This window comes from Diabrotica virgifera, chromosome 8, assembly GCF_917563875.1.
Source record: "Diabrotica virgifera virgifera chromosome 8, PGI_DIABVI_V3a".
Lineage (NCBI taxonomy): Eukaryota > Metazoa > Arthropoda > Insecta > Coleoptera > Chrysomelidae > Diabrotica > Diabrotica virgifera.
Genome location: NC_065450.1, coordinates 77,466,565 through 77,484,062, shown reverse-complemented (window position 1 = coordinate 77,484,062; position 17,498 = coordinate 77,466,565). Strand labels below are relative to the sequence as shown.

The window sequence follows — 17,498 nt, the reverse complement described above, 5'->3', positions numbered from 1 at the left end:
CCAAAATACATGTTCTTCTATGTGGCTGAAAATTTGCCCACAGATAGCCAAAACATAGGACTTTAATGGTTAAAAGAATTTGTATAGGTTTACAATACAACATAAGAAAAGTTACATGCAATAATATCTGAGTCAAAATTATTTAGTCCAGTCGGGTTACCATTTGATCTTGCATGCCGTGCTACCCAAGCAAGATTCTATTTTTATAATCTTAAGGGGGTCAATAGTAGTGTAAACTTAAAATCTCGAATGAATTCCGCCGTTGCGTTAGCCGTTATCTTGACTTTAAAGGAGAACTGTTTTTGCTCAATATCTTTGCCATTTTAACTTTTCGACAAAAAGTGTAAGGACTGAATTTTTTGTGCCGTCGATATTTTCCGAGTTATGGGGGAAAATAGTGACAGTTACAGCATAATTATTGAATTATCTCGTTTATTATTAGTTTTAGAACAAAAATGTACCTATACCTATATCTACCTATACAAAATGTACCTAAACAAAAATGGAAAAAATTTTATAAAATTTTGATCTCTTTAATTTTTTTGCTAAAATTAATATTTCAGGTACTACGTATGCGGTAAAGACGCGAGCATAAGACTTGATTGGTTTGATAGCAGTGGTTTTTGTTCAATATCTCCGCCATTTTCAACTTTTCGACAAAAATGGTAGAAACCGATATTTTTCTAAATAAATCGTGTTTACAATAATTATTACAATTTTTTTAACCATTTTTTCGTACGGTCGATATTTTCCGAATTAATTGTACTTACAGTATAAGTATAATAGACGTCTATATTTTTGACTCTGATATTATTCCACGTATTTTTTTTTTCGTATTGTAAAACTATAAAAATTCTTTTAACCACTTAAAGTCCTGTGTTTTGGCTATCTGTGGGCAAATTTTCAGTCAAATCAAATGACATGTACTTTGGGAATGGAGGAAAATGTAAAAAACGGTATTTTAACGTTTTCTACACTAAAATTTGATCAAAAACTTGTTTTTAATCAAAATAACTTGTTATAATGCATTATAATAACATTTTTGAGTCCCTACTATTAAAACATTATGTTTCCAATGATATTTTATGATAAAAAAATGCAAATTTGTTTAAATAAATACCAAATCACTATAAAATTTTCGTGGACCCCCACTTACAACTTGTGAACCCCCATTTTTATATTACGCTAACGTAGACCCCCGTTGTGTCCCTCGTGGACCCCTGGGGGTCCACCTGGACCACTTAGCGAATCACTGCACTAGACTAGAGAATGCTCTAATAACGGGCTTGGCATAAATACATCAATGACAAAGTTACTTGTGGTTATACTCTGGGCTAATTAGCAAAATACAAGGAAAAGCTATTTACCAGCAATTTTATTGCTGTAATCGAATCTTATTATTGTATGTATTAATAATATAGATATGCAAAGTCCGCAGATAGTGTGCTACTTTTTTTATAAACAAAATGGCGCCCGAAAATCGTGTTTTTTTCAATTTTTGCTCTATAACTCCAAAGATTTTAACTTAGGCCAAAAGCACCCAAATAAAAATTCACCGCAATTAAATTCTGCATAGAGACGTGTTTTTTTCGATTTACTTCGACGAAAACTGTCCCCGGAAAAAGCGGGTTTTTCCAACAAAATCTTTAATTTTCAACTAAACTTTTAGATAAGTAGTTGTTAATCAATAATTAAATAACTTGGTAACGTAAAAGCCCCTTCCGTATATATTATAATTCCAGAAGTCTATGGATATTGAATGAACAGTTTAGCAACAATTAAAATGTTAATTACAAATTTACGGTCGCTATAATAACGACAATAATTATGATGCATAAGAATAACTATGATTCTTTCATAAAAAGACACTATACCTATCTAATGTACTTTACAGAATTGAAATTGGACTATTTAAGCGGCCTCAGGAATATTTTAAAATTATAAACAATTTTTTGGTTTATAAACAAATAGAATATCTCGGGAAATGTTAAACTAAATTAAATTGTGAAAACGGTACTCGAAAGATAGCGGCAGGACGCTTCTTTAAAAGAAAAAACGTTTAATTATGACGAGTAGTTCCTGAGATACAACTAGTCAAATTTGACCGGAATTTACGGCAAATATATAAACAATAGGATCATAATTTTCAAACCATCACCTTTTTATTTTTGTCCTCTTTCTCCACACCAATTTTCATATCTTTAAAATCCTCATAACATATATTATTATAATAAAAACTATCGATAATACGTGTGAAAATTGCCAAAAATAGCAAAATTCCAATCAAAAATTAGGTTGGAGAAAATGTAACCCTCAAAGTTCAAAATCGGTATACGTTAACAAAATGCATTTTCTCGGCTTCCCATGGAGCAATTTCCTTCATTCTTTTTTTGTTCCCTAATAACTCGAGTAGAGCCATCGAACTAACGCATTATTAAATGTCAAACTTGCTTTTGTTTTGTTATAATAGATTAGTTTATTTATAAGAACAGAAAATTACATATTTTTTCCAGTTGTAGGCTTTTTTTAGATAAACTTACTACAAGTGTACCTTTTAAAGTTAAAAACATAAATATTCCTATTTGAAAGCTGTATAATTATTTAAACAATTTTTATTTAAACAAATTAAAATATTGTGTTATAATAAATAAATTAATTTATTATAACAAAACAAAAGCCAGTTTGACATTTAATAATGCGTTAGTTCGATGGCTCTACTCAAGGTTACTTGGGAACAAAAAAAGAATGAAGGAAATTGCTCCATGGGAAGCCGAGAAAATGCATTTTTTTAACGTATACCGATTTTGAACTTTGAGGGTTACATTTTCTCCAACCTAATTTTTAATTGGAATTTTGCTATTTTTGGCAATTTTCACACGTATTATCGATAGTTTTTATTATAATAATATATGTTATGAGGACTTTAAAGATATGAAAATTGGTGTGGAGAAAGAGGACAAAAATAAAAAAGTGATGGTTTGAAAATTATGATCCTATTGTTTATATCTTTGCCGTAAATTTCGGTCAACTTTGACCGGTTGTATCTCAGGAACCACTCATCATAATTAAACGTTTTTTCTTTTAGAAGCATCCTGCCGCTGCTTTTCGAATACCGTTTTCACAATTTAATTTAGTTTAATATTTCCCGAGATATTCTATTTGTTTATAAGCCAAAAAATTGTTTATAATTTTAAAATATTCCTGATGCTGCTTAAATAGTCCAATTTCAATTCTGTAAAGTACATTAGATAGGTATAGTGTCTTTTTATGAAAAAATCATAGTTATTCTTATGCATCATAATTATTGTCGTTATTATAGCGACCGTAAATTTTTAATTTACATTTCAATTGTTGCTAAACTGTTCATTTAATTTCCATCGGCTTCTGGAATTATAATATATACGGAAAGGGCTTTTACGTTACCAAGTTACTAAATTATTGATTAACAACTACTTATCTAAAAGTTTAGTTGAAAATTAAAGATTTTGTTGGAAAAACCCGCTTTTTCCGGGGAAAGTTTTCGTCGAAGTAAATCGGAAAAACACGTCTCTATGCAGAATTTAATTGCGTTGAATTTTTATTTGAGTGTTTTTGGTCTAAAGTTAAAATCTTTGGAGTTATAGAGCAAAAATTGAAAAAAACACGATTTTCGGACGCCATTTTGTTTTTAAAAAAAGTAGCGCACTATCTGCGGACTTTGCATATCTATATTATTAATATATACAATCATAAGATTCGATTCCAGCAATAAAATTGCTGGTAAATAACTTTTCCCAAAAATGGCCTATTCTCCGATAATCAGCCCAGACTATTAGTAAACAAGCTGTCAGCCCTAGACAACTAATTGTCAACAATGAACCAATTACAAAAGGCAACCATTTTCAATACCTAGGATGTTGGATAAACGAGACACTAAATCCTGATGAAGAAAATAAAACTCAGTTAGAAATTGCAAGAGGAGCATTTATGAAACGTAGATCTATACTGAGCAATTCTCAGGTGAACTTGGACTGGTTTATCAGCAGATGAATTGTTACATACCGCGCAAGATCGAGAACGATATGGGCAAATTATCATGGAAGCTACCCACGCCTAAAATTTGGGCACGATACTCAGAAAAGAAGAAGGTCGAAAAAACGTAACATTTAAACCATCTATTTAGTCTATTATAATGGATGAAAATCGAAAAAATAAACAAATCTTCAACTGAAATGAAGAAGAAAGCACTGTAAGTAAAAATTGAATTAAACGAATAGATGTTACAAAATATCACCGTAGCCATTATAAAAAAAAAACACAACAATAAATTAAATTTGTAGAAATCCTCCTATAATTTTAGAAAGTCCTAGAAAAAAAAATTGTGTTGGAGTCTGTTTATAAATAAAGATATATACCATGGTCATTGTTAAGATTTTCCTCGTGATTTCATTGCCAAGAATAAAAACAGATGTACTGGTACATGCCTTGTGAAAATTCTAAAAATATATTATGTAGCCCAGTAAATGAACATAAAATACGGCGATACCGTGTCATTTTCCGTGTCATCACCGAATTACATGAAAATTTGGATTTTGTTTCCTTTTTCTCTATAGTCGAAGAGCTAGTGAACCCTCCGACTAACGGTCTTCCTGTAAGGCTAGAAATTTGTATAGTAATAATTCATGGCACACCAAGGCTAAAAACCATGACCTGGCAGGCATCAGCCGTGCACGTGTATCTACCAGGTGAATTGAAAAGTTTAGGGGAAAAATAAACATTGTCCTGTAAAGTTTAAATTTAAGTATGTGTTTGAGTAAGTCATTTAGAAGAAATGTGTACAATGACAGGCGATTCTGAAGAGCATAAGACCTTGCCAGGCTAGGGGAAAGATTAGGGGTTTTTCCTAAAATTATTTTTTTTGCATCGAACAAAGTTTTTTTAGGTTTTTTGAATCATTCCAAACAGAAAAGGTCTTTAATGACTTTTCTTTTAGGTTAATAGTTTTTGTTATATAAGCGATTAAAAATTTTGAAAATGGCGAAATCGGCCATTTTTAACCCTAAATCGGACATTTAACTGAAAATTTCGATGTTGCCAAGGTAGGTAGATATTTTTTAAAAATCGATTGATGAAATCCCGAAGAGTTTTTTGCAATACAATATCGACAACCCCTTTGTTTTTTAAATGCTAATCAAGCGGGGGCGAAACTGTAGTATAAGTGGGGACGTTTGAGTTTGCATAAATTCATTATCTTGAGAATGGGCAAATTTTAAGAGAAATCCTTAGACGGATCGATTTTTATTCTTAAATTAGGACTTTTTGGCATATATATAATACTAGTGACGTCATCCATCTGGACGTGATGACGTAATCGATGATTTTTTTAAATGAGAGTAGGGGTTGTGTGATAGCTCATTTGAAAGGTTATTTAATTCTCTATTCAGTAATATAAACATTAACATAATTATTTATACAGGGTGTACAGCAAAATTTTTTCTTCTTTTTGTCTAAATTAATTTAATAAAAATTTTTTTTTTGTACACCCTGTATAAATAATTATGTTAATGTTTATATTACTGAATAGAGAATTAAATAACCTTTCAAATGAGCTACCACACAACCTCTACTCTCATTTAAAAAAATCATGGATTACGTCACCACGCCCAGATGGATGGCGTCACTAGTATTATATTTATACCAAAAAGTCCCAATTTAAGAATAAAAATCGACCTGTCTGAGGATTTCTCTTCAAATTTGCCCATTCTCGAGATAATGAATTTATGCAAACTCAAACGTCCTCACTTATACTACAGTGTCAATTAAAAAACAAAGGGATTTTCGATATTGTATTGAAAAAAACTCTTCGGGATTTCATCAATCAATGTTTAAAGAATATCTATCTACCTTGGCAATATTGAAATTTGTAGTTAAATGTCTGATTTAGGGTCAAAAATGGCCGATTTCGCAATTTTCAAAATTTATAATCTCTTAAACAGGGTGTTTCATTAATAATTGTCCATGTAGTAACTGGAGAAACCTTAGCACAAAATACGAAGATTTAACCTAAAACACTTAAATAAAATGTGGTTCCTTACTGAGTTACAGGGTGTTTTATCTAAAAATTTAAAAACTATTTTTGCTTAGCATTTTAAAACTATTCATCGTATCCTTTTCATACTTGGCAGAAAATGCGACTACTATACACCCTACTAAATTATGATAAACAAACGGTTCTGGCTACTACCAGAGGCGTACGACAGGGGATAGTGAATGGTTGACCCTTCTCAAATTCTACGCCACTGGAGGAATCACTATTCTAATGCCATTTTTAGATTCTCCGATACCTTCTACGTAAATAATATACTCCTCATTGGTAACGATAAAGTCATTAGTTTTCGAGATATTTGAAGTTAAATATGAAACGACACGGTTATTTTGATTAATGTATTGTGTCGCTTCATTTTTAATTTCAAATATCTCGAAAACTAATCATTTTATCGTTCCGAATGAAGAGAATATTATTTACATAGAAAGTATTGGAAAATAAAAAAAATACACTAAAATAGCAATTTCTCAGTGGCGTAGAATTTGGGAAGGGTCAACCAGCCACTATCCCCTGTCGTACGCTTCTGGTAATAGCTAGAAACGTTTATTTATCTTAATTTAGTAGGGTGTACAGTACCTATACTTTCTGCCAAGTATGATAAGGATACGCCAAATAGTTTTAAAGTACTGGGTACAAATAATTTTTAAATTTTAATCATATGAAGCATATCATAAATTAATCAAAATAACTGGGCCGTTTCATATTTAACTTCAAATATCTCGAAAAGTAATGACTTTATCGTTACCAATGAAGAGTATATTATTTACGTAAAAAATATTGGAGAATCTAAAAATGATACTAAAATAGTAATTCCTCCAGTGGCATAGAATTTGAGAGGGGTCAACCATTCACTATCCCCCGTCGTACGCCTCTGGTAGTAGCTAGAAACGTTTGTTTATCATAATTTAGTAGGGTGTATAGTAGTCGCATTTTCTGCCAAGTATTAAAAGGATGCGTCGAATAGTTTTAAAATGAGGAGCAAAAATAATTTTTAAATTTTTAGATAAAACACCCTGTAACTCAGTAAGGAACCACATTTTATTTAAGTGTTTTAGGTCAAATCTTCGTATTTTGTGCTAAGGTTTCTCCAGTTACTATATGGACAATTATTAATGAAACACCCTGTATAACAAAAACTATTAAGAGAAAAATCACTAAAGACCTTTTCTGTTTGGAATGATTCAAAAACCTAAAAAAATAATCGATTTGGTATTTGACGAAGAAGAACCTACTTTTCATTAGCTACAACTCTGCTTCTACTGAGTCTAGAGTCTTCATGCATACACCATTTTTTTCAATTTTTTATAAGCTATATTTTCACTAAGAATATTTTTTCGCTAGAATACTTACTTTTTGAGTTATCTGCGAAAAACCGTTCAAAAACATGTTTTTTTTTGTTGTTAAAAATGAACATATTCACTCGCAAATAACTCGAAAAGTATTGACTTAGTGAAAAAACTCTATAATACAAAAGTTGCTTAGAATTAGTCATTTTATCCAATTCCGGGCCTAGTTTGAACGTATATTTTTTCACCTCCGAGAAAATATTTTTCACCCCGTATTTTCCAATTTTTGTAAATTGGAGGGGATGTAGAATTGTAAACTTTTTCTTATACAGGGTGAGTCATGAGGAACTGTACATACTCCTACCTCGTATAGAGGCCCCTATGGGGAATAACAAATGACCATTAAAAAGTCTCTGCTCCCATTGTTTAATAATATATAGGGCGAGTTTCGAATTTTGACAGAAATTTGTATTCGTCATAATTTTTGAACGGTCAGATCGATGTATCTCTTATTTTGGTCAATCGTTACACTATTGCCACCTAATCAACTTATTTATTCAAACTAGAAAAAAATCATGTCCGGCTTTAAAAAAATTAGTTCGTTTGGGTCTTAGAAAAAATTTCACCTTGTATAAGCTTTTTGAAAACTCTAATACAGCGTTTCTCAACCTTTTGCCCTTTGCGACCCAATTTTCCATAATTATTTTCATCGCGCCCTCCCTAGTTCAATAATTTTGACAAAAAAACAGTAAAATCTTACTTTTTAGTATTGATGGCTCTTTATGATTATAACTCCTATTCAGTGTTCATGTGTATTTTATTTTTTATTTTGTCAGAATTTTGTTTTGCTTTGATTTTAGTAATTTAGTTAATTATGTTGGTGTATTTTTTATATGCTCACGCCCCCCATTACTAAAAGCGCGCCCATTAGGGGGGCGCGCCCCACAGGTTGAGAATCACTGCTCTAATATGAATTTTACAAATTAGATAAATAGGCAATTAAAATAACATATTTATTTTTTTCCGCACACGATTACTTAATTTTTTATAAAAAAATCAAATTTGATTATGAATTAAAAGTTTGGTAAAGTGAACCATAGATTTAACAAAATTAACTTTTATTACCAAAATTAATTTTTTTTTGAACAAATATTTAATCTATGTTACTACCAATCAACTGATTTATTCAAATAAGAAAAAAATCAGGCCCGGATTTAAAAAATAAGTTCGATTGGGTCTTAGAAAAAATTTCACCCTGTATACGCTTTTTGAAAACTCTAATATGATTTTTACAAATTAGACAAATAGATAATTAAAATGGCATATTTATTTTTTCCCCACACGATTACTTAATTTTTTATAAAAAAAATCAAATTTGACTATGAATAATTAAAAGTTTGGTGTAAAGTGAACCATAGATTAAAAAAAAATAACTTTTATTACAAAAATGAATTTTTTTGAACAAATATTTAATTTATGTTATCACCCAATCAACTGATTTATTCAAACCAGAAAAAAATCAGGCCCGGATTTAAAAAAATTTTTTGTTTGGGTCTTAGAAAAAAGTTCACCTTGTATACGTTTTTTGAAAACTCTAATATGAATTTTACAAATAAGACAAATAGGCAATTAAATGGCATATTTATTTTTTCCCCACACGATTACTTATTTTTTTATTAAAAAATCAAATTTGACTATGCATAAAAAGTTTGGCAAAGTTTTTGCATGGATTTTAAAAAATTAACTCTTTTTACAAAAATTAATTTACAAAAACAACGTTTTTCTTAAAATTAAAAGTTTTACCGTTTTTTTTTTCTATAACACGTCTAGATCTAAAACTTCCCATAACACTTCTTTTGGACTCTATAGTTTAACATAGATGTGATCAAATTGATAAATTTTAAATTTTTCCACCTAATTTTTGCGATTTACAAGTTTGCAACTTTTACAAGAAGAAGACTGAAAGTCTACAACAATTTTCATAGTCTTCACAATGGTAAGAGGTATGTGCTGTAAAAATTTCAGAAAAAAAAATATTAAAATGGAACAGAGTTGTAGCGAGTTAAACCGTGAGTTCATTTTTTTTTCATTTTTAGGTTAAAATTCCGATTTTGACAAATTTGATTTTTTAATAAAAAATTAAGTAATCGTGTGGGGAAAAAATAAATATGCCATTTTAATTGCCTATTTGTCTTATTTGTAAAATTCATATTAGAGTTTTCAAAAAGCGTATACAGGGTGAAATTTTTTCTAATACCAAAACGAACTAATTTTTTAAATCCGGACCTGATTTTTCTCTAGTTTGAATAAATCAGTTGATTGGATGGTAACATAAATTACTTATTTGTGCAAAAAAAATTAATTTTTGTAATAAAAGTAATTTTTTTTTAAATCTATGGTTCACTTTACCAAACTTTTAATTCATAGTAAAATTTGATTTTTTTTATAAAAAATTAAGTAATCGTGTGCGGAAAAAATAAATATGCCATTTTAATTGCCTATTTGTCTAATTTGTAAAATTCATATTAGTTTTTAAAAAGCGTATACAGGGTGAAATTTTTTCTAAGACCCAAACGAACTAATTTTTTTAAAGCCGGACCTGATTTTTTTCTAGTTTGAATAAATTAGTTGATTAGGTGGTAATAGTGTAACGATTGGCCAAAATAAGAGACACATCGATCTGACCGTTCAAAAATTATGACGAATACAAATTTCTGTCAAAATGCGAAACTCGCCCTGTATATTACATATTAAACAATGGGAGCAGACACTTTTTAATGGTCATTTGTTATTCCCCATAGGAGCCTCTATACGAGGTAGGAGTAGGTACAGTTCCTCATGACTCACCCTGTATAATAATAGACAATTTCAACTACCTATTCCCAAATTTTCATCGTTCCTTTATTTTTTTGGAGGTTTTCATAAATTTTGTGTTCCCTGATCGGGCTAATATAGAGACATCTAGTATCATCCAAATAACATAGAATTTTCGAATGGTTGTGAGATTTACATTGTGTTATTACGAAACACATTGGAAATTTTAAGTATGTTCTGTATAGTTCTAACGTTGTCACATGATGTTCCACGAGATTAACAGGTAGTTATTTTTAGAGGTGATATTTTCGAAGTGTAAACAATTAAACGTCAGATGCTAGTTAATTATAATAATAAAACCTGACGTACATCGGCTAAGTATGCATTATAAATAATGGATTCGAAAATACACTAATCACAAAAAGTATCGCATAATTTTTGAAACAGAAAAAAAGTTTAAAAACTATTTTTAATTTTTAGCAGAATGTTATAATAATTGTCTATCGTCTCATTTAGGTGTCTACAAGCCCATAACATTTCAAGTTAAAAGCGTCTTTTTGCCAAAAAAACAAACAGTAAACAAAACGTTGTTTAAAGAAGAATATTTATTTTGGACATTTGTGTTATAGAATTTTATCTGTGAACTATATTTCAAGGGCGGATCCAGGACCGATTTTCGGGAGGGGCCATGAACTTTTTTTGGGGAGGGTACCATGGGGTCTGGTGGTAATTTTTAAAAAGTAGGGTTACAATGATGATTTTTAAGGCACTTTTTACACACTTTTGAGTGCCATAAAGACATTCAAAATTTATCTTTATTAAAGTAAGTACCCATTCATACACATTATTTCTTCGGATCCAAGTGCAGTTCTTTCAACAAGTTTAATACTATTTTTCCCAATGCTTCTCCTGTCAGTCCTTGTTTCCATCTTTCTTGATTTTCACTAATTATTTTTATGTTTTCATAAGCGTCGTCAATAAACTTGACAAAGTCTTCACAAATGTTGTTATTTCGTATGTATTTCAAATTTAGAGAAAGCTGTTCCACGTGGGATACGTCGGGCATTTCGTCAAATATGACAGAGTAACAATTTGCACTTTGACCCTGGTTCATTATTTTTTCAATTATTTCTTCACCACAACATGTTATCAGATGATTATGACTGGTGCTACTAATGTATGTTGCTCGGGAAAATGCTGTGGATATGTGTTGTTTAAGAGTATTATCTCCTGATGCGATTTTAAACCTTAACAATTCCCCTGCTAGGTTCAGCATCGTCGTCCAGAAGCAGAAGACTATCATCATGATGGCCTCTTAGAAGAATATTTTGTCGACCTAAGAATACTATAGTGTAGATTCTACTATTGGTCGTAGTCTTTCTCTATTTTCTTGTAGCTGTTTAGACCACTGAGAGTCTATGTGGTTAATGACTGACATTTGCTAGTTGCGACAACTTTGTAGAAAATCCAGCCCAACCTGAACGCACTCCTTGTCGTATGATGTTTTTTCATGGTTTTGTATGGCTCCGTCTTTGCTCATGAGTTTGGCGAAAAATGTTAAAGGTTTCTTGAGAAGGTTTTGGGCTATCATCCCTTTATTGTGACCATATTTTTCATTAGAAAAGATAAAACACAATGCTTGCAAAACAATCCCTTTTGAATGTGCGAAAGTACCAACCAACTTTGTTCAGAGTGCTGGTGACCCAAGTATAACTCTTCGTTTCTTTTTTATTCTTTTTGTGTACAGGATATGGAAATGTATACAATTTTGATGGCTGCTAAGGTCGTTATAAGAATTGGCACTTTGTAAAATTATTAACATTTTAATTTACAAAACATCCTATGCCCTTCTTGAAGCTTCCGTTAAGTACTGCTTTTGTTCAATCCTAATTCAGAAGACATGTTTATCCCCTGTTTTTTACATATATATGTGTTTGAAACTAAAAACATGTGAACTGCAAATATTTAAATTTCTATTTTTTTAAATTCTCGGAGGGGGCCATGGCCCCCTCCCTGGATCCACCACTGCTATATTTGATTGAGTTTTCAATGAGGAAGTGCGTTCTTACAAAAAATGAGTAATATAACGTCAGAACAAGCGGCCCAAATTGTAGGTGTGATTGGAGATGGACGATCGCAACAATTTCTTGAAGATATTATGGGAATCCACCAATCCAGCATTTCAAGAGCTTTAAGAAGGTGAACAGAAACTGGAGGATACGCAAGAAGACCAGTTCCAGGACGTCCTAGGTGCACGAACCTCGCAGATGAACGTTATTTACATCTGCAAACTTTCCGTAAACATAATGTTATAGCTAGACAACTACGAAATGATCTTTCCACATCTGGTCCTGTCACCAAGGGGGGTACAACGGCCTCCTTAATTCAGACGGACTTACCCAAGTTCTTTTTATGTATTTTGACCCGTAGAACACGAATTTTTTGGGTAACAGTTGATCCGGAGGTCGATAAGATTGTTATAAACAAAGAACTTGGGGAATTACATAACAGCGATTTTTCGCAAAACAAAAATTTTTTTGTATTTTTTGGGTCATTCTAAGCAAAAAATGTTTTTACAAGTTTTTTCGTAGGATGCATAGTTTTCGAAATTGACGCAGTTGAACTTTCAAAAAATCGAAAAATAGCAATTTTTGAACCCGAATAACTGTTGACTGAAAAATAAAATAGCAATTCTGCTTACCGCATTTGAAAGTTCAAGTCAAATTCTATCGGTTTTGATTATTTCCATTGCTAAAAATTATTTTTTTTTATTGTTAAATAAAGCTATAAACACATAGTGATTGAATGATGTTTTCAATGCATTTCTTATTTGAAATCGAACGAGTAGGCGCGAATATAGACACTTTCTACGTAGATTACGTACATTAAAACGCATGCATTGGGCACGGGAAACACTATGTATTTATAGCTTTGTTTAACAATAAAAAAAAATAATTTTTAGCAATGCAAATAATCAAAACCGATAGAATTTGACTTGAACTTTCAAATGCAGTAAGCAGAATTGCTATTTTATTTTTCAATTAAAAGTTATTCGGGTTTAAAAATTGCACTTTTTCGATTTTTTGTAAGTTCAACCGCGTTTATATCAAAAATTATGCATCCTACGAAAAAACTTATAAAAACTTGTTTTTTGTTTTTTTTTTATTTGATGTACTTGACATTCTCTCTTGTTTCATGGTGTTTCGACCATACGTGTTGATTCTTTTGAGACAAGATAAATCCCGTTTATTTGAGGCAGAAATTGGTGGTAGTGGTGATAAGATAATTGATGAACAGTTTGTTATAATGAATTGCAGTACTTACTACATAGAATTATACATACATATTTTGTAACTTATCCCCACTGTCTGAAAATATTTGGATCGGCATAATTTTTAAGTACCTAACTTGTTATAATAAATATCTTGGAAATTATTTGGCGAAGGTAACTTTTAAATTTTGAATCGTCAAAGAGGTCAAAAATTTGCAAACCTTCAAAATTCGAAAAACGAGTATCTATTTGCATATATTAGTAGGTATCCAAAATTTCAAGATATACCTATTCGTTTTTCGAGATATGTATCATGTTGTTGTGTTTTTTGGAATGGTTCGGAAATATCAAGCGAGTCCAAAATGTCACTGCGTATATATTGGAAACTACTATCATTACGAAAATCTCTGAGATTTTGCACCAGCTTTCGTATTCTATTTTCTGAATAAATAATGTCAGTTGACTGATTTTGAACAATAATGAATATCTTGGGCAAACTCAGTCTTAAAAATATTTAAAAGAATTTCAATTTAAAAGAAAGTTCTCAAATCGATTGCTTCACGGATCGAGGTATCGTCAATTTCAAAATGGTCGCCTTCGATAATAAAATCAAAAACTTCCAAAAGCTGTTCACGAAAATCTGTTACAGATACTAAAACTACCAGAGATAATCTGCTTAGATAAAACTAACCTAGATTTAAAATTTCATCGCGTCTGACAGACTGTTCGTTTTTTTCGAGACAAATTTGTTCTAAAGCAGTAATCCGTTTAGGTGAGCTAAACTGGCAAGAAAAGACGATTTTCTTTATTTTTTTACAGGTATCCTGCAAAACTAAATTCATTATATGCGCATAATAGTGAGTCAATAAAGCTTGTGATGCAATATGTAGTTTTAACTTTTGCCTGGAGACCATGCAATTCACCACACATCACAGCAACGCCGTCATAAGATTGCCCCAGTTTACCCTACCAATTTATTTTTGATATCAAAAAATTTTAAAAAATTCTTTAAAACATCAAAAATATATTCTGCCTTATTGCTTTTACTCACGTTTCTAAAACCTAAAAACCTCTCATAAATATTACCACGTAACGACGTAACGCGTATCGAATAACAATAATTGATAATTGTGAATGACATGATAATCAGAAGTTTCATCTATTTCCATCGAAAAGCAAATGGTTTTCTAAATCTCAGATTCAATAACGTTATTCTAAATGTAACTATTTGATTATGTATATGTATTAGTTCATTCTGTATTACGAATACACTTCGAATCAGAAAGTAAATATTTCTAAAACAATTTTATTATTTTCTCTATAATTACTTTGATTTTTAACAAATGCTTCGATCCATCATGTCCACTAAATGATAATTCCTGACAACTTAAAAAAATTACAATATCAATTAAACGACGTAAAACGGCGTGATTATTTTTGACAATTTCTGCCGATGCGATCTGGCGATGCACTACCTACCGGCAGATTTAAATATGCCGTACCTGCATACGGAGAGAATGTATGTTCGCTTGCTCATCGACTTGTTATTTCGTTGAGTTTTACGTGTAAATCGTCAGCTACTTACGGATGCGTTGGGTACGACTAGCCGAAAAGTCAGATGAATGGCTCGGATCATTCATTTTTTGAGAAGTCTGTTATGCGCAGGGATCACTTAACGCTCGGATTGATCAAATCCTTTTAAAACCCATGAATAAAATTTAGTCTGTATTATCTGACAGATTTTTTTTACTTCACATATACACATATTAAAAAAATCTATCTATATAAATGTGTGGGTCGGCACTGCCGACCCTGACCGGCCGCCACTGAGCTTAAGGGTGTCTAGTCGGACAAACTTTTATATATGGGGACACTGGAACAGGGGACGTTTTAATTGTGGAACAGGTTAAAAATTTGGAACGGTCAGACCACGAAAACGGCACATGTATTTTGTCTGACAGAACAGGCTTAAACTCTCCGAACAGAGATTAAACTCTCATGCGAAAATCAGACTGCTATTTATTACCTGTCATAATTCCTGTCATTTGACATATTCTACATGTTCCACTCATTAAAACGCCCATTTGGTGATAAATAGCAGTCTGATTTTTGCATGAGAGTTTAATCTCTGTTCCGAGAGTTTAAGTCTATTCTGTCGGGCAAAATAAATGTGCCGTTTTCGTGGTCTGACCGTTCCAAATTTTTAGCCTGTTCCACAATCAAAAACTTCTCCTGTTCTAGTGTTCCCGTACATCAAAGTTTGTCCGACTAGACACAGTTAAGCTATTAACAAATTTTCAGCTTGCTATTAATAAACTTTTTTTTTCATACGCGGGATCCAGACCTAATGATTCCCACAGTCTTAGCTAATTCCCCATTATCTTCCACGATTTTTTAAAAAACTCACATTTTTTGTCATGTAAAGTTTGAAGTTTTCGGCATGGAATTGGAATTATTCGAAATTTGGTAAAATTTTGGGAAAACTTTTAGAGAACTATTCGGCAGCAAAAATTTCTTGGGGATATTTTGTAAAAAAAAATTGTGGGGATTATTTGTACGGGATTTTTTGTCCAGGGATAATTTGTGGAGATTTTTTTGTCCGGGATTATTTTTTTTATCCGCAGTTCCGAACAGGGTCTTTTTTGCTTATATCCTGGTGTATACTGCCTAACATTTTTTTGTTTAAATTTTTGTTTACCAACAATATTTATATTTTAGGTAATGGCGTCGTCATACACCTGCCTGGTATGTTTGATGAAATCGAGAAGAACGAGAAAAAAGGTTTAAAATCTTGGAGGGAACAATTGGTCATATCAGACAGAGCTCATCTGGTATTCGATTTTCATCAGCAAGTCGATGGATTGCAGGAACAAGAAAACAATCAAAAGGGCCAAGGTTTAGGTACCACGAAAAAAGGGATAGGCCCGACTTATTCTTCTAAAGCTACTAGGAATGGAATTAGGGTAGGAGATCTATTAGGAAATTTTGCCCATTTTACCAAAAAGTAAGTAAAGCTATTACATAATTTATAAAGTAAGTTAGGTTAAACATACAACTTAGCCATTTAACTTTTTTCCATAGGATTTGTAGTGATAAACTGTTTTTTCACCCTTAAAAACTCACCCCGTGCATCCTTGCCACTACCAGACTTTAAATAGTCCGTAAAGCATTTTTTCTTTAATTTTTGTTATATTTTCTTCCTTTTACAATAGGTGCATCCTATTAATATTTTACGTCTGTTTTATAGGCTACAATAAAGTGTTTGATAAAGTAAAACATGATCGACTCATGAAAATTCTGAAAACTAAAAACCTAGATGAAAGAGATTTAAGACTAATAACACACCTCTATTACAATCAGCGAGCAATAGTAAGAATTGAAAAAGAAACATCTAAAGAAATGGAAATAAAGAGAGGAGTCAGGCAAGGCTGCATACTATCACCTCTATTATTTAACGCTTATTCTGAAGAGGTAATGTGAGAAACTCTGGAAGATGAAAAAGTCGGCATAAGAGTAAATGGAGTCTTAGTTAACAACATCAGAAATGCAGATGATACAGTAATAATAGCCGATAGTTTACAAGACCTGCAAAGACTTATGAGTAAAATAGTAAGGTGTAGTAGGGAGTACGGACTCTCTTAATATCAAAAAGACGAAGTTTATGAAAATTAGTAAAAACAACCATAATACTAATGAAATCTTAATAGTAGAGGGCCAACAGATCGAAAGAGTAAAAAAGTACACTTACCTAGGAACACTTGTAACAGAAAATAATGACTACACTGCAGAAATCAAAGTCAGAATCGAAAAAGCACATTCTAATTTTATGAACATGAAAAAGGTCCTATATAGCAAAGATTTAACATTAGCTCTTAAAGTATGCCTAACAAAATGTTACGTATACAGTGTACTATACTATGGAGTGGAATCATGGACGTTAAATGTAGAGACAATGAGACGACTTAACGCCTTTGAAATGTGGACCTATAGAAGAATTATGAGGGTTTCCTGGGTAGATAGAGTTACGAACAACGAAGTACTG

General features: G+C 31.6%; 1 protein-coding gene across 1 annotated transcript in view; it reads left to right on the top strand.

Moving 5' to 3' along the window:
• Positions 1-17,498, top strand: part of LOC114332182 (adenylosuccinate synthetase) — a 67,648-nt gene that overhangs the window by 17,708 nt on the left and 32,442 nt on the right. Inside the window, exon 3 of the mRNA XM_050657562.1 lies at positions 16,175-16,460. Coding sequence (XP_050513519.1) covers positions 16,175-16,460 — 286 coding nt within the window. The remainder of the gene's footprint in view (positions 1-16,174; positions 16,461-17,498) is intronic.